The sequence below is a fragment of the Lissotriton vulgaris genome, chromosome 9 (genome assembly GCF_964263255.1).
Source record: "Lissotriton vulgaris chromosome 9, aLisVul1.2, whole genome shotgun sequence".
Classification (NCBI taxonomy): domain Eukaryota; kingdom Metazoa; phylum Chordata; class Amphibia; order Caudata; family Salamandridae; genus Lissotriton; species Lissotriton vulgaris.
The window spans coordinates 985,963,689-985,988,962 of record NC_141697.1 but is presented as its reverse complement, the minus strand read 5'-3'; the positions used below and the strand labels follow the sequence as shown (position 1 = coordinate 985,988,962).

The window sequence follows — 25,274 nt, the reverse complement described above, 5'->3', positions numbered from 1 at the left end:
GTATGTGGGGGGCCGTTGTGGTGATAAGGCAAGCTAATGCCCAGAGTTGCCGAGTGTGATCCCTGGTTAGAGTAGGCACCGAGGCGAGAATTATCGAGTCCCTGACCCTGGTCCACGACCCTGCCGCGTCGGGAATTGAACCCTGGTCCCGGGCTGTCCTCTGCTTCCGGGTCTGCCGCCTCTAACCAGTGAGCCACACCACTCCGGTACAAAAGGGGGTGGTGATGGACAGAGCATCTGAATCAATCAAACACTCACACCCAGTCAAAAGATCTGGGTTTAATCCATCACCGTTCTTTAGCCCACTCTGCCACCCCAGTTCAGGCATGGCTATATGCAAATCAGTCTGACCCTGTGCCTCATGGGAACAGTCCAGCCCGAACTGCCAAGCCATGTCTTCCCTGGACCGGAAACAAACTTCGGAGGACCAGTTTCTGGCATTCCAGCCGTCTTCAGCCCGGCTTGCTTGAATCCAGTGGCAAAGTGAGCAAGGGACTCACGTCTGAGCATACCCTGCCGCACTTATGGCGGCCAAAATCGGTACAAAAGGGGGTGGTGATGGACGGAGCATCTGAATCAATCAAATACTCACACCCAGTCAAAAGATCTGGGATTAATTCATCACCGTTCTTTAGCCCACTCTGCCACCCCAGTTCAGACATGGCTATATGCAAATCAGTCTGACCCTGTGCCTCATGGGAACAGTCCAGCCCGAACTGCCAAGCCATGTCTTCCCTGGACCGGAAACAAACTTCTGAGGACCGGTTTCTGGTATTCCAGCCGTCTTCAGCCCGGCTTACTTGAATCCAGTGGCAAAGTGAGCAAGGGACTCACGTCTGAGCATACCCTGCCACACTTATGGCGGCCAAAAGCGGTACAAAAGGGGGTGGTGATGGACGGAGCATCTGAATCAATCAAACACGCACACCCAGTCAAAAGATCTGGGTTTAATCCATCACCGTTCTTTAGCCCACTCTGCCACCCCAGTTCAGACACGGCTATATGCAAATCAGTCTGACCCTGTGCCTCATGGAAACAGTCCAGCCCGAACTGCCAAGCCATGTCTAAAGAACGGTGATGGATTAAACCCAGATCTTTTGACTGGGTGTGAGTGTTTGATTGATTCAGATGCTCCGTCCATCACCACCCTCTTTTTACCCCTCTAAAGAGATCATGCATGAAGTATTTGATTAAGAGACATCCTCGAATACCTTAATTGTACTTCTTACCCAAGGTCCATAAAGATGCATCAAATCCTCCCGGCCGTCCCATCGTTTCCGGGTGTGATTTCATACTGGAACCAGTGTCCTAGTTTGTGGACATGTTTCTAAAACCATTTCTGCCAGCGGTTCCGTCCTATTTATGTGACACCATGGATTTTATTAACAAAATTGATGGTTTTCCTATTGACCCTGACACTCACGTTCTAGTGACAATAATCGTAGCATCCTTGTATACACAAATACCACAGCAAGATGGGCTTGGTGCCATTGAAGTTTATCTAGAATCAAGACCCAGACCACATCGGGTTCCGATGGAATTCATCTTGAAGCTTGCCTCATTTGCACTACACCGTAATTTCTTTAAATTTGAAGACAAATTCTTCGTGCAAATGAAAGGGACTGCCTTGGGGTGTCCTTTCGCACCGGAAATGGCTGTGTTATATATGGCCCAATCTGAACAACAATTTGTGCATCAAAATAATCCATACAGTGCCCACATTAAACAATGGTTCACGTACATAGACAACGTGTGGTGCATCTGGAAAGGTCCAGTATCAGCGTTGAAGGAGTTCCAAGAATGGCTTAACCACCACAGCCCTGACATCAAACTCAGTCTAATGTACAGCACCAAAAGCCTGGCATTCCTGGACATAGAGGTCAAATCAACAACCAACGGATTAATACCTACCCTTCACACAAAACCCACAGACAAGAACAATGCCCTCCACTTCCAGAGTTATCACCCTAGGAGTCTTACAAACAATTTGCTATATGGGCAGTTTTTAAGAATTAGACACAACTGCTCCAGAAAAGAGGACTTCAAACTCCACTCAGAAGTCCTGGTCAAGAAACTAATGGAGAGAGGTTACCCTCGCAAGCTTTTGAGTCATTCATTAAAAAGAGCCTGGTGGACACCGAGGGAACATCTTTTGACGAAGAAGTTCAAACCACCTACGCAACGCATTGTCTGAGTGTCTACATTTGGACCTCAGCCTATGAAGAAGATCATTTGTAACAAATGGTACTTGATTGATGGTGCCATCCTTCGAATTGGCCCACCACTGTTTGCTCTTAAGAAGAATCGCAGCATTGGCCAACAAATCATCAGCTCTGCTTCGCTCGCCACAAAAAAAGACAACCTGCGCATTATGTTCAACCTCCAACCAGTACAAGGCCAGCATAAATGTGGCATACATTCTGTGTGTGGTTCCACAATGGCAGGAACACTATTTACTGATGGACATAAATACTGGCATCATAACGACTTTACAAATTGTAAATCGAAAAATGTCGAATACGCCATTATTTGCCCTTGCAAAAAAGTGTAAATCTGTAAAACGAGTCAAGAGGTGTGACAACGCATAGTACAACATCGCTCCAGGCTGAAGAACAAGGCAGCCGCCACTCCATTGGACCATTTTGTCACGATGAATCACACACAACATGACTTCAAGTGTACAGTATTGGCAGCCATCAAAACTTCCCCCAGGGGTGGTGACCCGGCGATCCAGCTAGCACGAAAGGAGGCCTTTTTGATCATGAAATTTGATACTGCTATCCGGGGGCTTAATGAACTCGCTGAAATCACCCACTTACAAGTGCAAACTACAGAGACCAGCCTGCATTGGGGCTGGAATTCCATTCCATGTTTTTCAGTTATATGTAGGACTTGCAGGCCCCACCCCACTCGAGTTGTTGCGGTTTGGGAGCACGCCGGTACTCAGAATGAACCTCTTTCACCAGAAAACAGAAGGCAAGTCAGTACCGTGGTGCTAGCGCTGCCAGTCACCTTTTTAGAAGCGCAACCGCTATATCGATGTGTGAGTGCCCCGCGCAATACAATATGGACCCTGTGGGCTAATTAGCATCCGCACTTTACAGATTAGCGCAGAGAGCCCGTCCCTTTGTTTGTTCAAACTGTACAGGTCAGATGCCATTTACAACGTTAGTACTCTCACTTCAGGGCCTCCATTGGCATTACTAAAGGCAGGTTTTGTCTACTACAGGGGGACCTCTTAAAAAGAAATACTTTTAAGCCTTCTTTACGAGTGCAGCCCTTTATTTGTATGATGACATTATGGACATTGTAAATATTCCCAGAGACACATACAAGGTACGATCCTCTTATTTCATATTTGTTTCATTCAACCCTGCATGTACCACACTCATCCAGTGTTGAGTTTCCACAATCTGCTCTTGTCCCCACAGCTTTTGGAAATAAGGAAAGGTTTTATCATTGGCGCCACGACATACAAGCGTCTGGGCACCCACAAAAACAGGTACTTTCTAATTGGAACAGTCCACACTCTTGTAACCTAGAAACAAGGGTCCCCAATTTGATTGACGCCAGCCTTTGTCATTTTTTTGTTTTGTAGTCACTGATCCCCAGTCCGTGTCCTGATGAGAACCCTAGAACCATTCAGGGTTTGAAACGCGTTGACATCTGGGCAAAGGCGAATGATCTTTGGGGGTGCTATATGGGAATTGGTCAAAAGAAATTACTTTCCCAGTGGACAGACAACCCTCAGGACAACTGTGTAGCCCTTTGCCCTGCACACTGGCAGGACCTCCTGAACTGTCAATGGTCCGCCTGTTATTTGTGTGTTAAACATGGACTGGCTGTTTGTAGGACATTTGTAGGACACATAATCGTATTGGCATTTATGTTTCTTTTTATATTCATGAAATGTGTGTTTCTTTTTTATTGTTGATTTTTGTTTTCATAAGCATGGCATACTGAATGTCTTAAAATAAGTTACAAGTGATGTGAAATAAATCACATGAACTTAGAATTGCTTGTCTAAGCTCATACAAAAGTAATCTGGTCATGTTTTTGTTGCATAAAACTATAAAAAGATCACATCGCCATAATTGATATACTAGAATGAAGATACAAATTGGTGATTGGTAAGTTTGGTACATTTATGGAAATTCACTAACCCACCGTGAAGAGACTTGGTGGGCGAATGAAATTGGGCCTTGTCTGTAGAAATGTATTAGTCCCAGATCGCTGGATCACCAATCTGGGATAAGCTGGTTGCCTAAAAAAGATCACATCGCCATAATTGATATACTAGAATGAAGATACAAATTGGTGATTGGTAAGTTTGGTACATTTATGGAAATTCACTAACCCAGCGTGAAGAGACTTGGTGGGCGAATGAAATTGGGCCTTGTCTGTAGAAATGTATTAGTCCCAGATCGCTGGATCACCAATCTGGGATAAGCTGGTTGCCTAAAAAAAAGCAACTTTGGTTTAAGGGTGGGTGCGCGGCCACCCTGGTTCAGTACACAAGAAATGGTTAAAGTGAAAAAAAGAGCTTTGGTGGTCTTATACCAAAATAAGACCATATCTACCAAATATGGATGTGGAGCATATTTATGATAAGGAGGAGTTCGCATATAGCTTAGTGGAAGAACCAAAAGACATAAGATTGGGGCAATGTTACATGTGATGGTTACAACACATGAAACCTGTTATTTGTGGGGAAATAGCTGGAAAATGTAAAACAGAACCCCAGGTTAAGTTACCAGTGAGTGCATAGAAAGAAATTAATTACATTTTTTCAATAATAGGATGAGTAAATACAGGAGGATGCAGTTTTTTGACAAACTGCTTGTTTATAGAACACCTCCATTTTTGAACAAACGTTATCAAGAGATAAATCTGCAGTACAATAAATGTTCTGCACTGGCTGTGCCCAAAGATAACCCAGTTCTGCATTGACATTTTTAAAAACATGATGGAGAAACTTAACACAAAAATATTAATGAATCCGATTGTTGCACTTCAGGGATATTCACCCACACTGGTTGATGCACAAGTTACTACTTGTGTAACGATATATCTGTAAGAGACATTAGTTAGTGATAGATTCCTTACCTTAGAATATCCCCAGGCGTCAGACTGGATCCGGAAATTTTTGCGTAGCAATACCCCTGCGCGCTGGTAGGCGTCGTCTGCGGCTCCGCGTCCGTCGTCGGCGTCGTGAGCGCCGGGATGACGTCGTCGGAGTATATAGACGGCGCCCATGCGCGCGGACGTCAGTTCTGATAACACAGCTTTTCCGCGCCAGATACGCAGAGCCATGATAGAACTAACACTGGTGCCATGAAACTAGGGCCCTGAAAGGGGATGACCTTAACCCTAAATATCGGTTCGCAGAACGGGGAGGATGGGAGGGCGGTAAGGAATCTATCACTAACTAATGTCTCTTACAGATATATCGTTACACAAGTAGTAACTTGTGCATCTGAAAGAGACACGTTAGTGATAGATTCCTTACCTTAGAATAGATACCCCAGCAATACCAACCCCGGTGGTGGGTCTGCGAACCAATATCACACCAGAAAGTCCTGGAGGACGGAACGGCCAAAGAAGCCATCCCTCCGGACTTGACTGTCCAGGCAGTAGTGTCTTGCGAACGTGTGCAGCGAGGCCCACGTGGCTGCCTGACAGATGTCCTGCAGGGGAACACCGCGGCCCAGGGCAGTTGTCGTTGCCGTGGCCCGAGTGGAGTGAGCCCGCATTCCAGCCGGGGGCTCCTTCCTCGCCATGGAGTAGCATGCTTGGATGCACAAGATGATCCACCTTGAGATGGTCCTCTTGTGTACAGCCTTTCCCTTCTTCGCGCCCACGTAACCAACGAAGAGTTGGTCATCCACCCGGAATTGGCGAGTGCGGTCTAGGTAGTAGGAGAGCGCACGTTTTGGATCCAGACGGTGGAGCCTCTCCTCCTCTTTCGAGGGATGCGGAGGCGGAAAGAAGGTGGGCAAAGTGATGGACTGCCCGATGTGGAAGGCCGTGACAACCTTGGGCAGAAAGGAAGGTCGTGTACGCAACACCACCTTATCAGGATGAACAGACAGGAAAGGTGGAGAAGAAGAAAGAGCCTGGAGCTCACTCACCCTCCTGGCAGAGGTGATGGCAACCAGGAAGGCCGTCTTTAGAGTAAGGAGACGAAGAGGGCAGTTATGAAGTGGCTCAAAGGGAGCACACATCAGATAGGTGAGAACCAGATTCAAGTCCCACTGGGGCATCACGAAGGGAACAGGAGGAAACATGTGCGTGATGCCCTTCAGAAATCTACTCACAATAGGGGACTTGAATAAAGAAGGCTGATCTGGTAGCCTCAAGAAGGCTGAAAGAGCAGAAAGGTACCCTTTAAGAGTGCCCAGAGCAGAGCCCTGCTGGGCAAGGGAAAGAAGAAAGAGCAGCACTTCCGAAAGGGGTGCAGAGAGGGGATCCACAGCCTTAGCTGCGCACCATGCCACAAATCTGTTCCACCGGCAGGCGTATACCGACTTCGTGGAGGGACGCCTGGCTGCCAGAATGATGTCACAGACTTCGGGAGGCAAGTCAAATGGCCTCAACTGCCGCCGCTCAATCTCCAAGCTTGTAGGTGGAGACTGGACAGGTTCGGGTGCAGGACCGTCCCCTGCTGCTGCGACAGAAGGTCCTCCCGAAGAGGCAGACGAATCGGGGGATCGACTGACATGCTGAGTAGCTCGGGATACCAGTATCTTCATGCCCAGTCCGGAGCCACAAGGACGACCTGGGCCCGGTCGCGCCTGATCTTCTTCAGCACTCTGGGCAGAAGTGGTATAGGCGGAAAGGCGTACAACAGACCGCAGCTCCACTCGCGACGAAAAGCGTCTCCGAGCGAGTGCCGCCTTGGAAACTCCAACGCGCAGAACTGCTGACATTGCGCGTTCTCTTCTGTGGCGAATAGATCTAACCAAGGCTCTCCCCACTGTCGAAAGAGACCTTGCGCCACGTCCGAGTTCAGACGCCATTCGTGATCCATCATGCACCGGCGGCTGAGTTCGTCCGCCCTGGCATTCAGAGAGCCTGCCAGGTGTTGAACCACCAGGGTCACGCCCTGATGTTCCAGCCACTGCCAGAGGCGCAGAGCCTCCTGGCAAAGGGTCCACGACCCCACACCGCCCTGTTTGTTGCAGTACCACATGGCGGTGGTGTTGTCGGTGAACACTTGCACCACGCTCCCCCTGACAGAGGGGAGGAATGCCTTCAGTGCAAGACGAATCGCCCGCAGCTCCAGAAGGTTGATGTGGAGCTGGGACTCCGCCGGAGACCAGAGGCCTCTGATCTCCGCCTCTCCCATGTGGCCTCCCCAGCCCTGGAGGGACGCGTCCGTCACAACTACGTGCTCCGGCTGGGGTAGGGAGAGGGGTCTGCCACTGACCCAATCGCGGTCCGTGAGCCACCACTGCAGTTGCTTCGCAGTGCCCTCCGAGATCAGGACATGATCGGACAGGTTGCCCTGATGCTGGGCCCACTGAAACTTCAGGTCCCACTGCAGAGCCCGCATCCGCCACCTGGCGTGACGCACCAGAAGGATGCAGGAGGCCATCAGTCCCAGAAGCCGCAGCGTCAACCTGACCGAGACCCGGGATAACGGCCTGAAGACAGGAATCAGAGCCTGAATATCCCGAACCCGCTGCTCGGGTGGGTAAACCCGAAACTGCGCCGAGTCGAGAACCGCTCCGATGAAAAGGAGCTTCCGAGAGGGACACAGGTGTGACTTCGGCACATTGATGGAGAACCCCAGCAAGTGCAGGAGGTCGGCCGTAGTCTGGAGGTGGCTGACGACTGTCTGGGGCGAGCCCGCCTTCAACAACCAGTCGTCGAGGTAGGGGAAGACTGACACCCCTTGCCTGCGCAGATGGGCTGCGACCACCGCCATCACCTTCGTGAACACCCGTGGGGCGCTGGTAAGGCCGAAGGGGAGCACGGTAAACTGAAAGTGCTCTAGGCCTACCGTGAACCGCAGGTAACGCCGGTGGGCCGGCAGGACGGGGATGTGGAAATAGGCGTCCTGCAAGTCCAACGCTACCATCCAGTCTCCTGGGTCCAGGGCAGCCAGGACCTGAGCCAAAGTGAGCATCTTGAACTTCTCCGTCCGGAGGAAGCCGTTGACGTTCCGCAGATCCAAGATAGGGCGTAGGCCCCCTTTGCCCTTCTTGGGTACCAGAAAGTAGTGGGAGTAACAGCCACGTCCTACTTCCGGCCCAGGAACGCGCTCGATGGCCCTCTTGGCCAAGAGGGCCGAAACTTCCTCTTGCAGAAGTTGCAAGTGATCCCCCGACACACAGTGGTATTGAGGTGGCATGGATGGAGGGGAAGACTCGAAGGGGAGGGAGAAACCCCTTCGGACAATTTGCAGCACCCACCTGTCTGAAGTGACTGTATGCCAGTGGGAGTGGTGATGGCGAACCCTGCCTCCCACAGGCGTCACATGGGCCTGAAAACTCGGACTAGGAAGGTTTTGAGGCGGGGGCTGCTGAGGGAGGTGTGGACTGGCCTCGCCGCTGACCCCGACCACCGCCGCGGCGGTTCCCACGTCCGCCACCGCGCTGCTGGACATTTTGCGGCGTGTGGCTGGCGGTCCGTGGTGGGGCGCCCCTTCCGTGGCCACGAAAGGAGCGAAAGGCACCCGATTGCTGGCGTGGGGCCGTAAGGCCCAAGGACTTGGCCGTGGCCCTGGAGTCCTTGAAACGTTCCAGCGCATGGTCTGCCTTGTCGCCGAAGAGGCGACGGCCATCAAACGGCATGTCCAGGAGGGTGGCCTGGACATCGGCCGAGAAGTTGGCGGACCTCAACCAGGCGTGGCGTCGAACCGCCACCGTCGTTGCCATCGCCCTGCCCAGTGAGTCCGTGGTATCCAGCCCACACCGGATAGAAAAACGTGCCGCATCTCGGCCGTCCGCAAGGGTTTGGCTGAGTTTAGCCCTGACCTCCTCAGGGCATTGTGGCAGCACCTCCGCAACCGTGTCCCACAGAGTGTGGGTGTAGCGGCCCAAGAGACAGTTGGTGTTCACTGACCGTAGCCCTAGGCTCACAGACGAGAAGACCTTCTTCCCGAACTGCTCATATCTCTTGGATTCCCTGTCGGGCGGGGCCGACGGGAATGCGGTCTGGGAGTTGGAGGCCTGGATGACCAGACTCTCGGGGGTGGGGTGGGTGGACAAGAAGCAAGGGTCGCCCGGTGCCGGGCGGTAGCGTCTGGCCACGTTCCTGTCCACAGGGGGGCCTGTGGCGGGCTTGGACCAAGTGCCCAGAAGAACGTCACACAAGGCCTCGTTGAACGGCAGGAGGGGCTCCGCGGAGCCGGACTGCTGTTTGAGGACCTCAGTGAGGAGATTAGTCCTCACGGCCGCGACGGGGAGCTGAAGGTTTAAGGCCTTAGCTGCCTTCGTCAACACTACACTGTAAGCAGAACCCGCCTCCGAAGCCACAGTCGGGGGCGACGTAAATACAGTGTCTGGCGAGGTGTCAATACCACTGGCCTCCCCAAGCTCATATGTCCAGTCCTGATTCGACTGGCAATCACGTGCCAGAGGGTCCTCGGACCCCTCCCATTGCTCCTCGTCACCTGGCTCCTGGAGACCAGGATTAACAGCCAGGGCCTCCTCGTGGAGATAGAACTCTCCGAAGGCCGACGGAATCGGCGCCCAGCGGCGCCCCTCCGACTCCTGAGGAGGACCGTAGGAAACATTGGGGGCGGCAACCACATCGGCTGCCGGGGACGACACCTGAAGGGACGGCGCCGGCGAGGTCGTAGGGTCGACCGGCGAGGTCCCGGATCCGGAGCCGGATCCAGCGAGGTCGTGCGGCGCCGGGACCGAAGTCGCCAGCGGCGCCGGGCCCGAAGTACCCGACGTCGTCGGGGCCGAAGCGCCCGACCCGGAAGGACCTCCAGACGGAGCCGATCGGACCAAAGGCGCCACGGGAACCGACTGAGGAGGGAGGGCCCTCATGGCCATGAGGTACCTCTCGACCTCCTCCTGCGACGCGCCGTGCCCAGGGACCCGAAGGTGTGGGGCAGGCGGCGACGCTCGCGACTCCCGCGGAGCCGCGTGGGCGGTGTCGCCCGAGTCCCCGGTCGCATCGTGCGAGCGACGGGGCGGGTCGGAGGATCGATGGCGTCGCTCCGACCTCTCATGCCTCTTACCTGAGGACTTGGAACCAGACGATCGGTGTCCACTCCCGGAACGTCGATGACTCCGACCTCGCGACCTGTCCCTCGACCTCCCGTGGGACCGGGACGGGACCTGGAGCGGCGCGGGGCCGACTGCCTCAGCTCGAGACGCTTGCGGGACCGCTCCCGCCTAGCCTTCGACGTCAGGGCCCGGCAGTCGGAGCAGGTTCGATCGTCGTGGTCGAGGCCTAAGCACTTCAGGCACCGGCGATGGGGGTCCGTGACCGACATGAGTCGGCCGCACTTCGAGCAAGGCTTGAACCCGGGCATCCCTGGCACCGATAGTCGAGAATCGACTAAATAGAGGATCAAAAAGATCAAAAAAGTTTTCAGTCAAAAAGTGACTGGGGGTAGAGCTTCTTCCGGATCTGCGCTAGCTGGCGCGGAAAAAAGAAGAACTGACGTCAGCGCGCATGGGCGCCGTCTATATACTCAGACGACGTCATCCCGGCGCTCACGACGCCGACGACGGACGCGGAGCCGCAGACGACGCCTACCAGCGCGCAGGGGTATTGCTACGCAAAAATTTCCGGATCCAGTCTGACGCCTGGGGATATTCTAAGGTAAGGAATCTATCACTAACGTGTCTCTTTCAGATCTCTCGCTTACAGAAAAATACATCTTCTATGTAGCTATAGTTGTGGGAAATATTTTATAACACTACACAAGAAGACCGAAATAATCCCAGTTTCAGTGATTGCTGAACCAAAATGACGAGGACAAGGAAAAAAAAGAGACGGCATATGCAATGGAAATAGGTGCAGGAAAAAATATGAAAACCTGGGGGAATTCTTACTGACCTGAACTGAAACTGCTATATGATTGCACTTTATTAGAAGTAATGTACAATGCACTTATCTTTTTCCTGAGGTAGCAGGGTTAAGGATAAGAAAAAGTCTGAGCGAGGGCAAGAATCTTCTCAATATAAATCAATTGGAACTTCTTTGAGTTCACAATTCATAGACAAATAACTATAAAACAGATTTTTTTTTTAAATAAAGAGCAACTATTGGAGACTGCACTTAGGGTCACTCCAAAACAAACACTGGCAAAATAAAAATACCACTGAATTACATAATGGAGTACCGGAGGCAACAAAGACATATAACCTATAAATTGTTGCCTTTTAAATTGAAATTTAGATGGCAATTTAATGTAAACGAAATGTATCAGTTTTCATGGAGGTAGCAGATGCACAGATGTATGTCTTTTACTGTGTGCTTATAGATTTAATGTATGTTTATATGTTCCCAGACTTAAAAAAGAAAATACATTGTAAAAAAAAAAAAAAAAAAAAACCTTTTGCTTTGGCTGTCTTCGACGAGCGCTGGGTCTTTGACTCCTCTCAGTCCATAGAAAAACTCATTATTTTTCCAAAATACCCTGTGGTAACGCAATATGTTCTAAGTAAGTGAAAGCACAAAGGCTGGCATAAAGGATTTACGTTTCTCAAATGATTATGTAAAAAAAGGAAACTAGAATGTAAAGAATGAATGTGGGGGTTGACAGAGGAAGACCACTATGAACATTCTACAAAGAGGATTTGGAATTAATCCTTCAAGAACTATTCCAGCTGTAGAGTGGGATGCAAGAAGCGGGGAAACCGAGTTTTCCCCACAATATTAGAATTCCACGAATACCAGCAGCAATCCTATCAAAAGATTCCAAGGACCGTTTGTTGGAACTTCAGGTGGAGCCCACTATCTTACTGGATCAAGTGCAAAGTTCCGAAGCTGTCGAACAAAGAGATGACTTGACCAGGCATTGCCACAAGGGGGCTTTTCTGCCACAGCAAAACAAGATCTGGGGACGCTCAGAAACAGACATAATTCCATCAATGAATTCATCCAGAACTAAGCATTTTTACAAAGTGTCATTAGTTTGCTGCAATAAAGGAAAGCAATTTAAGAAATCACAACCTTCTGCAAAAGGTAAACGGTAACTTATAGATGAAGCTTTCCTTTTATGCTACTTTTCCATCAAAAGTGTTCAGATGTAATTATCGCAACTCAGAAACATGCTAACAGACTACTCGATACTCAGAATGAAACAACGTGCAAAGTGGGGCCGAACAAATGTTCAATTCTCCTCCATCGATCCAATAACAATAGGAGGAAAACAGTAATGCAGATTCAAGTTAAGAGAGCCATTAGAAGATGGCAAGTCAGGGTACTGAAAAGTGGCGTCTTATTTAAGAAGTGGTTACTGAGGTTTAAGTCCTAGATCAGGTTTCCGTTGAGGTAGAAGGAAGTTTAACTGCTAACTGGAATATTAATGCAACTTTTTCTTTAGTAAGATCTGATGTTTCCTAAGCCTGTTCAAATGTTGACAGCTCAGAAGCTAAAGACAACCCAGGATGTTGTTAAGCTGCAATCTTGGGTTACGTATGTAGGCACTGGGAACAGTTGAAGTAGTTGGCTCTGCAAATGTTCAGGTTGGTCACTTGTAGCTTCCTTAAACTACAACTGACTATATGGAGTGATAATATCACAATACTTGGATTGCCCCTCATTCCACCCATCCGATGTACTAGGTTGTACACAGAGAACATCATTACCAAACTGTCATCAACTACCACAACCCTTAAAAGATCAGCTTTCCTGCTTGGTGACATTCATAAGAAACACTGCTCGGCTCAACCCCTGGTGAACCTTATCTGCCCAAAAACAACTGTACCTGGTGGTAGTTCTGGTTGTTCCACTGGGGTATAGGGTTAGGTCTCAAGTTATATTCGTCTATCACCCGTTCCTTGTCTGAGGCCAGCAGCTTCACAGAGATTTGATACTCGCATCCACAATCGTGGCGTCCAGCGTACCTTTAAGAGACATTAAAAAAAAGGGTTGTGTGTTAGTTTAGTTTCATGGCAGGCACTAAATATGTGGCCTCAGGACTGATAATACTGGCCTATAACTAAGAAAAGAGGAGCAGCAAAAATATAGCTGGGTTTGTAGGGAAGACTGACCTTGGAGATGGTAGTAAAGCGAAAGAGATTCAGTTCTCTAGGGAGTGGTTTAAGATGCAGAGAAAGACTCATCAGCAAGGTGGTTTTAGACTGGTCTGTGGATGGAGAACAAACAATGCACAGTGAAGAAAAAAGACAGAAAGGTAAGCCAGTTTGTGGGAGAAAGATTGCCAGATGTTTGGAAGTGCAGCAAGGAGAACGTTGACCAGTTGTGTGGCAAGAATCGATGCAGTGTGACTAAAGAGAGAGCACTAAAGAGAGAAATTTGAGTCTGTATGAATCAGACAGTACACTGTGTTATAGAGAACAATATAGGAAAAGATGATAAAGTTACATACCTTCAGTAAGAAGGTTCTTGACAGATACTCGATCTACAGACTTCTCTCCACTTGAACCTCCATAGGCACCAAACTAGATGGGTAAAATCTGAACAGTTCTGCAACGGCGAGTGGCGCCACCATTCCAACTCAACATCACTCCAGATGTGATATACTGAGCCATATATGCCATTACCCACTAATGTCAGCTGCTGTCATTTTTTGACACCATCAGGAGTACACGAAAGTGACAGAAATCCAATACATAAAAATTAACTTGGAATCTTATTAAGTACACTACAATAGTCCTTAGAACAGTGAGGCAGGGGATTGGGAGAGGGATCTACATGTAGGTAGAGTATCCACCCAAAAAGTCATTACCAATGATAATATATTCTTCTGAGGGATAGTTCAACCTTTAGAGTACTCCTCTAATGAATCAATACCAAAGCAATAAAACTTGCAGGAGGAGGCTAAGAGGAGAAACTCTAGACATAGCCATGTCATAGCGATATACACAGACAACTGCATCCGCAATTGTTGAGGCAACAATGTTTGATGGGAAGGAGAACCAGACCTTTAGAACAGGGTGACGTCCACACCAGCTAGAAGCACTCCTGGTTAGTGGGGAAAGAATGTGTCTTAAACCGGCAAGGGAGACCCAGCATGTCTAAAACAACCAATATTAGGATACCATATACTTTCTTTAACACTGCAGCCACCAACAGTCACTCAATCTAACTATGCCTGAAGGAATCCACATGTCTAACACTTATTTGCCAACCAAACCATTGCTGAAATGAACAACGCCACATTCACACCAGGTAAAACTAGGTGAACCAACCTCACAGTCCTTTGACAGAAACCTGAAATGTACAGGAAGCAACAAGGAGCCTACACAGAAATACTAGACACTAGATAAAAGAACTCATTTGAAACCACAACTAAGACTGTAGACCAGAGGATGCCTACTTTGCTCAAGCACTAATCCTTCCAAAAATAGGGTCAAACAAGATCGCTGATGCCCAGAGCAAGGTAAAACGCAACATACCGGCCTAAAAGATCCCCTGTAAACATATTGACAAAGGTGACATGGAGGAAAACACAAAAAGCACATGTGTCCCTGATGAAATACCTCCACCTTGACACGCTAAAGCATGTCCTGTTTACACACCTTATACCATACACACATTAGATATACAGGTAGTGCCAAAATGAGGATCCATTCTGTAAGGGAATACCAAAAAAGGTTGCACGCTTACTCTGTTTCAAGAAGCCATTCAATGACATCACTATAAAGGAACAAACCTTTCATCCAGTAACACTATTACTGGTGGATACTCTGTCTATTCCTCACCTTGAGTATACTCCTGATGCCAGACTGGATCCCAAGAATTTTCTCCAGCAATTCCCTAAAGTGTAGGTAGGTGGCATTGTGCGGCTCCGAGTCAGATCTGCCCAATCCCGGATGTGACGTTGGGGCTCCTACATAGTCGCCTCCTGCACACACTAACATTAGTTTTGTTCCCAAATCCATCTTCGTGCTCTATCACATATGGAGATTAGAAATCAGATTGTGCAAGTGTGCAGACCTATAAATGGGAACCTTAAGAACATGGACAAAGAGTCCACAGTATCCACCAGAAAGAGCGCAACCGAAGGTAAGTAACTTGTTCTTTTGACGGATACTTCTAACTACAGATTCCTCATCGTGTGAATGGGTACAATAGCAGTACCTAGGCAGGTTGTGGGCCTGAGCAATGACCAGACGAGGACATCCTGCAAACTGAACAGGCAAAATGCACTTCCTGGTGGACTGGCTATTCAGGCAGTAGTGCTTTGTAAGTGTGGGAACCGATGCCCATGTAGCAGCATGGCAGATATTAAAAACTGACACCCTGTGTACCACCGCCACTGTAGCAGCCTTTGCTCTGGTGGAATGTGCACATATGCCTTTGGATTCTGTTTCTTGGACACTCTGTAGCAGAACAATCGCTAGGATATAGTTAGTTTCTTGACAGCTTTACCTTTTGTCACCCCCAGCAGAGTCTACAACATCTGATGGTCCACCCGATATTCCTTTGTATAATCGATGTACACAATCAGAGCTTTTTTAATGTCTAAGCAATGTAGTCTTCCTTAGATGGATGAGGCGGGGCAAAAAAAGCTGGGTAGTACAAGTTTGTCCAGGAAGAAGATAGTATACGGTTGCTAGACAGACAGTGCTTGCAATTTTGCAATTCACTCACGTGACGAGTAGACGTTATCACAGAGGGCGGTACAGGAGGGAGCAGAGGGAAGAGGAGACTGGAGGAGGAGGAAAACAAAAAAATAAAATAAAAATAGACGTTATCACGGAGGAATGCCGTCAAAGTAAGCAGAAGGAGAGGACTGCCGCACATTGGCTCAAATGGAGTGCACAAGGGAAGTGAGAACCAGATTGGTTTTGGTTGGAACTTTCCGCTGAGAAAACGCATCACAGCAGGTGATTTAAAATTAAGATGGCTGATCAGGTAAAAACTGAGAAGACTGAAAGATCCATAGCAAGGCCTTGATGGTCTAAAGATCAACATAAAAGCAAAATATCAGGCAACCGTGCATGTAAAGGTTGGTTATTTCGTAAAGAACACATATAACAAACCTCTCCCATCGTCCCAAATAGATTGTTTTAATCAAGGGACGCCTGGCTGCCAATATGACACTTAGTTGACCGCTATTGATCTCCCTTCTAAAGTACAGTCATTGCTCAATCTCCAGGCATAGAGTTGGAAGTTGTGCAGGCTCGGTTGCAGAACACTATGCAATTGCTGCACCTAAGTGTTCCGCCACTGGATATTGCTCATGGCCAGAAGTTCTGGGTACCACACTCACCTCGCCAAATTCAGAGCCACTAGGGTACATTGGACGTAGTAGTTACCCATCTTTATGAGAACCTTGATCAGGTGAGGTGGAGGTCGGAAGGCGTTGAGGAGTCGCTAGCTTTAATCCAAGCAAAAGGCGTCTCTGAGTGACAACTGCCCTTGGAACTCCAATGGACAAAAGCTTATACAGTGCACATTCTCGGCAGTGGCGAAAAGACTGAGTCAGGGTTCACCCCATTGCTGGATGACACACTGAGTGTAGCTGCCAATTGTGATCCGTTAGGCAGTGGTAGCTGATTTTGTCTGCTCTGCCATTTAAAGATCTTGCCAGGTGCTGTACAACCAAGAGATGCCCTAACGATTCAGTCATTTCTAAAGGCGCAAAGCCTCTTGGCACAAGACCCACAACCTCACCCGCCCTGTGTGTTGCACGACCACATGACAACGGTGTTGTCCGTGAGAAAATATACCTGCTCTCTCTTCCTGGACAGGAGGAATGCTTTCAATGCCAGGTGAATCGCCAGCAGCTCCTGCTGTAGTGTAGTTCCTATATCCCTGATAGGCTCCGCGCATTGGAATAATATAAACTATAGATTTGACATAGGACTAAGGTCAGTATGTCTCTATAGAGTACATTAAACTTAATTGTGTGTGTGCCAGCTAACTCAGAGGTCACTAGAAACTTTCTTTGAATGAACAAGAAGGAATTCGTTTCTGACAACCGCATAAACATGACCACTTTGTTTCCCTTAGAGTCGGAACAATATCTTCAGAGTCGTGGAAACAATAGATTACAGTTTCACTCAGTCAATTGTGCATGCTTAGTTTCTACAGAGTTGCATAGAAATAGGGAGACGGGCGTTCCAATAAAAGGGTTTATTAAATAGTCTTATTTCTCATGCAAGAGATATGAACTGCTACAATCGCAAGACAGAATGCGAAGTATATTACGTACAGCGTTAGTAGTACTATAAAATAATACTGTAATAGCATGGTCTGTAGCTACGACATATATAAAAATACATACATAAATAACACAAGCTAAAATACTCAACCGGTGCTTCTGAAATAATCCTACCCCAGTGTACCTAACCTAAGTCTAGTACGAGGGAAGAAGTAGGTGCTGTTTTAGCCTAAGTTTAGTTTTGCCAAGAATTGCCAACATTTTCTCTAGGTTCTAATCAGCTCCATACCTTAGAATGAGAGAGGGTGGTATCTTTTTCCCGGGACTGGATCTCTAACACCCCGCAAGGGGAATCAGAAACACTGGAGCTGGATTCTCGGCAAGGAGGATGACAGCATCTGGTCAGTGCGTCAGTTGGGGAGAGGACTTCTTCCGGACTTGCCGTGGCGAGCCGGGTCGTGCAAGTAGGCAGCCAAACCGCCCTCTGCCTTGCTATAGCAAGTGAAGGTACATTTATACCTTGAAGGTGTTTAGGAATGCCTTTATTGACGTACAAGTCGGGCATATGAATGCCATGAATGAACCCCTAAGGAATAGATGTTTATGCATAATAAATGAGTTCTTGGAGAAATCAATATACAGGCAAGGGGAAGTCTTAAAGGCTTAAGAGTCTGGTTTCCCAAGAACTCGTGACGAAGAGGATCAGATGTAGCTGACAATGCCTGTATTTAGTTAGCATGAGCAAAGTCTAAATAAGGGCTATATTTCTATGCCTAAATAAGGGCAATGTGAATTGTACCTATAGAAGGGCATGAATCGGGAAAATGTATATACAGTATCTAAATCAACACACAACACTAGAAACTGATGACCATAGTCTTCTGATCTCCACCTTCATTGAAGTCCTCCCCAGAAACGATGCACCAGTCATTACCATTAGCTCTGCGTGTGGTATCAAGAGGAGTCCGCCACTGATCCAATTGCAGTTCAGCAGGCAATACTGTAGATCTCCTGTTGTCCCCACCATCACCTGGAAAGAATCTGAACGAATCCCCTGATACTGGGCACACAGAGATTTCAGATCCTACTTCAGGTCCTACTGCAGAGCCCACATTTCTCACCTGGTGTAATCCACAAGCAGGTTGCAGGAGGCCAAGAAGTATCAGAGCCACTCTAACCGAGATCCATGTCAAAGTTTGACAAATTGCGATCATAGCTCAAATGTCCTGGACTCGTTGAGGTCCAGGCTTGGAAGAGCACCATGTCCAGGATGGCTACAATGAAAGGGAGCCTCTGTGAGGGAGTCATTTGTAACTTTGGAACGTTGATGGAAAACACTAGTGATATTAACAGGTCCGCCATTGTCTGGAGGTGGTCCACAACTGTCTGAGGCAAGTTTGCCTTCAACAACCAGTCATCGAGCTATGGGAAAACTGGTATTCCCAACCTCTGAAAGTGGGCAGCGACCACCACCGTCACTTTCGTGAACACGTGAAGTGCACCGGGAAGGCCAAAGAAAGCACTGAGAACTGAAAATACTTGTGGCATACATGAAGCCACACTTAACGTCTGTGGGTCGGCAGTACAGGAAATGGGCACCATCCAGTCTCCTGGATCCAGGGAATTGGGCCGGGGTGGGCATTTTGAATTGTCCTTGTGCATGAAGTTCAGAGGGCGAATTCGAGGATAAGACAGAGGCCCTTGTTCTTCTCCGGCATCAGGATGTAACAGCAATAACACCCAGTCCAAAACCTTGGTGCTTGTACCTTCTCTGTGGCTCCCTTTTCCAAGAGAGCCTGAACCTCTCCTAGCAGAATGAACAAATAGTGCTCCAGGAGGTGTTGCAGTGTAGGAAGCACGCTTGGAGTGGTGGACAGGAAAGGAAATGAGTTTTCATTTAGGAATATTTGGAGCACCACTGGCCTGATGTAATGCTCTGCCACCCGTGGTGATAGTATGAGTTCCAACCTCCTATAGAGTGACTGTGCACTGCTGAGGGCAAGGTAAAGCGATTTTGAGGTGGCCAAGGAGCGAGGGGGATGGATTGGGTACTTTATTGCCCCTGTGGGCCTGGACGTTTGCTGCATAATCCTTGATCCCCTGACCTCTGCCTTGAAAATTCTTGGAGTTCTGCTGTTTCTGGAGCAAAGCCGGATATGGCCTCGGCTGGAACCCTTTTCTGAAGCCTCGAAAGGGGTAAAGTTGTTATGAGAACTGCCACATATTTAGTGCCAGTGAGCGGAATGTGTCCTTGCTTGCTTTAAAGTGATCTGAAGGCTGAGTCGCATGGTCTCCGAAGAGAGGTGTGCCACAAAATTGCATGTCCATCAGGGACTGTTGAATGTCACTGGAAAATCTGTGGAAAGAATTTAAGCACGGAGCAAAAGCACCACAATGGTCCCAACAGCTCTACCCAATCAGTCAGCTGTGTTCAAGCAAATCACATACTTCGCTGTGTTCTATCCTTTGTGTATTATCTGCCGAAGGTTCGTTCTGAGGTCCTCCAGGAATAGTGGCAAGATCTCGGCCACCTTGTTCCACAATGCCACGAATAGCCACTCGGGAAGCAGCTGGATATGAAAGACTGGAAGGCAATGCCGGCAAACGAAAACATGCGCTTCTCAAACATGCCGGTCTGCATGACTCACTAGACTCTCCAAGGTGGGTTTGTTTCAGGAGAAAAGCAGGGTCTCCTGGAGTTGGTCTGTTATTCCTCCCTATTTGCCTGTTCACTGGTAGGCAAAATTCTGTATTTGCCCAGGTGCAAGAGGCGACTTCCAAGTTCAAAAGGGCTACTGGCACCTCCTTCGTGAAAATTAGAATGACAGAAGTCAAAGTGGTTTAAAAAAATGAGATCTGATACTAAAGAAGTATTTTGTTGTTTTGCAATTGCATTTATTTAGTGCTTTCTACCTCTGACTAAGTGTTAAGGCACTTTATGCAGGCGAGCACCCTGCTACGGATCCCACGGTCAGTTGGTAGTCCAATGGTTATTGGTGGTTACTGGGATTAGCCTTTGACTCAAGGAAGTCATTTCACACATGTACCCCCATTTGTTTGTGCTGGATTCAATTATTAGGAGTTAGATATGATCATTAAAGTGGATATGTGAATTCATGCAGATGGTTGGTGGGATTAATAGATTACCTAGACGAGTATTCTTAAATTGAGCGGGCATGACTTTCAAAGGAGAGGTTGTGATATTTGAAATAAAGTGTGGACAATTTTCAGAAATAAAATAGATACTAAGGCAAACATTCATCTGACTTGGAGTAGACGTTTTCAGAGAGAGCAGGCATGCAGAAAATGAAGAGGGGGTCATTCAAAAGAAAACAAGGAGAGGCAAATCGAAAGTTTTAATTGAAGGCGAGGTTTTCAAGCTTTGTTTTAAGACTCTAGAGGAGGCTTTTTGAGGTAGCATGCATTCTGGAGATGCAAAACTATAGAAACAAACTATTTGCCTAAAACATTTATTAGGTACTTTTGATCTGCAGAATGTCCATTTTCAGGCACTTTTGATGCAGTGAACAGTGTTTGCTGCTAAGCAGCCCTATACAACTGTTTCAGCAAGGACAGCTGATCAACTCAGGAGCTTGAAGCATAATGTCATTCACTCGACGCACATATAGGGAAGTAAGAGCTTTAGGCTATGCTTGAAGGAAGCAGCAACCTTATTGATTAAACCTCAGGCATTGGAAGACAAATGACACTCGCTAGAAAGTTCTGACTAAAATATAAATTATTTGGTTGACATTAAATCTGCCAAGGAATCTAATGGAATATGTCATGCCATTGAGTTTAAGCCCTCTCTCTGGAATGTGTGGTATAAGCATATTTCTTGTCCACTAAGAAATGCCTTTAGCATCCTCCATTTCCATTGTTATTCATTCCTAATTTTGTATTATTCCACTCACCATCAGTCAGTACCTTACAGTGTAAGACAAGATGATAGTTTAACAAATGCCCAGGGGTCATATCTGCAGTCATTTAGAAGAAATGTAGACCTTAGCAGAATGCTAATCTGCATCGACCCATTTGCCTAATGTGATATCCTCACATTTGCAATATACAAGTGGACCCTACCTCCTAATGTGTTGCCATGGGCAGAGAGGCACAGAAGCAACTGCTTGAGGTTCATTGGTATTTTAACTAGGGATAAGCTGCATGAACTCTCCCTTCTCAACGTTCTTTAATAAAAGTTTATTGAAAGAGGACTAAGAAGGATTGCCAACTTTCAGACTGCTGTTCTCTGTGAAACAGTCTACTTTCTCCCATGCCATGAAAGGCTGGTAGTCTTCTTTGTTCTAGGCCCAATAAGCAATGCACTTCAGTTATAGCTTTCATACTTTGGATCACTAAGTCATTACGAGATCTAAACCTTTTCTAAATTAGCCTTCGGGCGTAAGAGCCAAGAATCAGTCATAGGGATGTCTCTACGTCATGCTACACTTCCTGGCTGTAAAATAATCCAATGGAAACTCTCAACCGAATGTTCATTTAAAATAATTTAATCTTTATATGGTAGGTGCTCTGCTTCAATTCCCTTGCCTTCTTGGACATTTCCATTTGCAGACACACAGTCCCATCATTCAATTTGTATTAGCTGTTCTGAGTAAACTGGTGCTGGACTACCTAGGTCATTTGTGGCAATCACTGCATATACTTTACAGTCAGCCGTACGATAAAAAAGGTAAGCTGCAACTGCCCTATGATTCCCTTTCAATCCTGGTAAACACTGGTTTAGTGGCCACTGGAGTTCAAAAGGAAACATTCATGATGCTGTGTCCTTTGCACTGTAATGTTAAATTCACTTGTAAATGTATTTAATATGACACTTGAAATTAGTGAATCCTTCGGGGGTGGGGATAGTGATATACCAACTAACTCCCTCAATCTTGCCACTCATCCATGAATTGATATCCAATCAAAGTAGTCAGATTTTCTCAAAAAGACCCAATAAAAGAGTCTGGGTCAGAATTCCGAGGTCACATATGCACTTACGTTAAATTCACATTTTGTTCTTCTACAGTCTGTTACCCCTGTTGGTTTATCTGCTTATACACAAAAGTTGTGACTACATCCCAAATAATGAGGGCACTTAATGGGATTCTTTCCCGCATTTCGGAGTGTTCATTTGATTTTACAATTTACAAAATCCATTTACAATATAATGGAAATTCATCAAACTTGATATATGAAAGGAGGGATGATATTTTACACCAGTGTTTTTCATATACTCCTTTGGATTTTATTTTGAATCTGAAAGTGGTATAAATGTTGTTACTTAAACAAATGTGTGATGCTTCAGAGGTAAACCCAGTTTGTTGAAAATTATTCTTAAGAATATGAATCTCAGGCTAAAACCTTGCAGAAGAGCCCTACCTGTCTGTGATGCTCCATTTCAATGCTAGGTTAACACTCAAGAATGTTATTAAAAGGTTTTCCTAACTAGATGACGAGGCAATTCTTGAACAAGAAAATACTTCAAGTCTAATCATATCAAACTTTCAAAAGACCCTCACCCCCACCCTATAGGCTGTTTAGGGCTTACACTAAGGGATGACATGTATTAAAAAGCATTTTCACAGCACTATTCTTCAATCTGAAAGGAGCTATGCAGTATAGAATTAACAGTGTAAGCCCCAGTATAATGTGCTTCATGGGCATCTGTACTGCTTGTAGTTTGCGTGTTTGGTGTAGACTTGCATTTGTCTTACGTACAGATGGCTATACTGTATGTAATATGTGCGCTGTCTAGCCACGGCCTAAAAGAAATGGGAAGTGGCCACCGCAGAGCTGACCATGCAGGAAGTAAGCAATTAAGAATGGCTTTGAAGCCATCCACTGGTAAGTAATGGGAAGCCTCAAGCCCACTTACTGTAAATAGCATTTCTCAAAGAGTCAACACATACGCCGCAAAGCAGACACCTAAAAATTATACCCAATTTTCCTGTATAGACAGTGGAACTACTTTAATAGATAAGCGCACAGTTAACGCATCTAGCCAATCGGATACACAATGTTTTAATTGGGGGTGGGTGGGGGGCGGGATCAGAGAGAGTATAGAATATCACCCCTGCGTAAGGCACTGTGTCTGTAAACACTAATCGGAACTGCTGCAAGCTGACTGGATGCATCACGCTCACCGTGCTTGAAGTTAGCAAGTTCTCCGGGAAATGTTCCAAAGATCCATCTAAATTATGCACTGCTGCTGATGTCTCAGAACAAAAAAGGACAAACTGTGCTTCAAATCCTGACAACCCGCGTTTAAAGGTGCCAGTGTGGGCAAGAACTTACAGTGCGGAGACTTGAATCCCTGAGCCACGTTCACACCAGCACACTTAATTTTCTCTTGTTCAGTGTACTGGTACATGGACGAAAAGTGTGCAAAACTTCAGAAGTTGTGTGAAGGATCACCGAGGGAGGCAGTAACCGGATCATCTTCTGTTGCAAATGTTTCTGTATCTGAATCCAAGTCTGTTGATTTTAGCAACATACAAGATGATTTGAGGGAAATGGTTGTTGTGGCTGGGGATATGAACACTGTGTCTAATGAAAACTCTGAGTGTGTGGATCCTTATGTTGATATTGAGATTTGAAATAAGAAAGTAAGTTTGTTAGTTGACTCTGGTGCAAGAATAACTATGCTAACACAATAAAGATTCAAGAAAGTTTGGGGAGATCGTCCTTTACAGCCTCCGGATAGATCTCCAGTTTCATATGAATGGAGGACCATTGAACTAGCAGGGTATTTTGAGGACTCACTAGAATTTAGAGGACAAAAGATTTTTGGCTAAGTCTATGTAGCTATCAAGGGTTTAAACATACTTGGATGGTTCCACCAGGGACTCTTTAAGATGGTACTTTGGCCAGGAACAAAGGATCAAGCTTCTATTCCTCGCTTGGATAACTTTAGTGACATGGTGACAGAACTTTTTCCCTCTGTATTTGGTGATGGTCTGTATTTGGTGATGGTTTTGGACAAGTTAGAGGATTCACCCATGTTATTAAGGTCAAAGATAATGCTATACCTGTTAAGCATAGGCTTAGAAACGTTCCATTTAGTGTCAGGGAGCAGTTAGAACAGGAGCTCAACAGTTTTTGTTAGAAAGGTATCATGGAATCGATAGAATTGTCTATTTAGTTATCTCCTTTGGTCGTTGCCAAAAGAAAAATGGCAAATTTCATGTCTGTGTAGACTTACGCAGTCGCAATAAAAATATTTGGATCAATTCATATCCTCTTCCAAAGATTCCAGACATGCTATCGTTAATCAATGGTTCGAAGTGGTTTAGTAAATTGGACTTGGCTTCAGCTTATCACCAGGTGGTTCTGGACTCATCTTCTAGACATCTCTCTGCTTTTGTTTCCCCTATTAAGTCTTTCCAATGCTGCCATTTGCCATTTGGGTTGGCCTCTGCGGTAGCAGTTTTTCAGAGGATCATGTCAAATTTACTCAAAAACATCAAAGGGGTGGTTATCAAGACGATGTTGTAATTCAATGTGAGACTTGTGAAACGCATGATGATGCAGGTTTTGTGAGTTGGAGGTTTTGCGTGATACTGGTGTTGTGTTAAAAAAAGAGAAATGTGTTTTTAAAGTACAGAAGGTAGAATATCTAGGACATGTTCTTTCTGAACATGGAGTTGAACCAAGACCAGGTCTTGTTAAAGCAATAGTAGATTGTCCTTCCCTTAAGGGCAAGGTTGGTCTTAAATCATTCATTGGTTTGTGTGAGTTTTACTCAAGATTTATATCTAATTATGCCTCCAAAGTACAACCCCTGTCTAATATGTTTAAGAAAAGGGTTCCTTTCTTATGGGATGATCATAGTGAAAACGTTTTTAAGTGTATTAAGAATGGACAAGTTAGTCCTAAAATACTTAAATCCTTTGATCCTAATGTCATATGCACCATCACTGTGAATGCTAGTGGTGTGGGTTTGGGTGCTGTTCTCACCCAAAACATCAATGGACAGGAGAACACTTTAGGATATGCTTCTTGG

The 25,274-nt window shown here is 46.7% G+C and overlaps 2 protein-coding genes across 3 annotated transcripts in view; one reads left to right on the top strand and one right to left on the bottom strand.

The window, feature by feature from the left end:
- Positions 1 to 25,274, top strand: part of MRPS12 (mitochondrial ribosomal protein S12) — a 793,384-nt gene that overhangs the window by 496,334 nt on the left and 271,776 nt on the right. The window lies entirely within an intron of this gene.
- LOC147692676 (F-box only protein 27-like) overlaps positions 1 to 25,274 on the bottom strand; it is a 264,145-nt gene that overhangs the window by 14,192 nt on the left and 224,679 nt on the right. The window contains exon 8 of one of the 2 annotated variants that reach the window (XM_086938854.1): positions 12,902 to 13,040. The exons of the other annotated variant lie outside the window; for it this stretch is intronic. Coding sequence (XP_086794980.1) covers positions 12,902 to 13,040 — 139 coding nt within the window. The remainder of the gene's footprint in view (positions 1 to 12,901; positions 13,041 to 25,274) is intronic. 2 annotated transcript variants of the gene reach the window in all.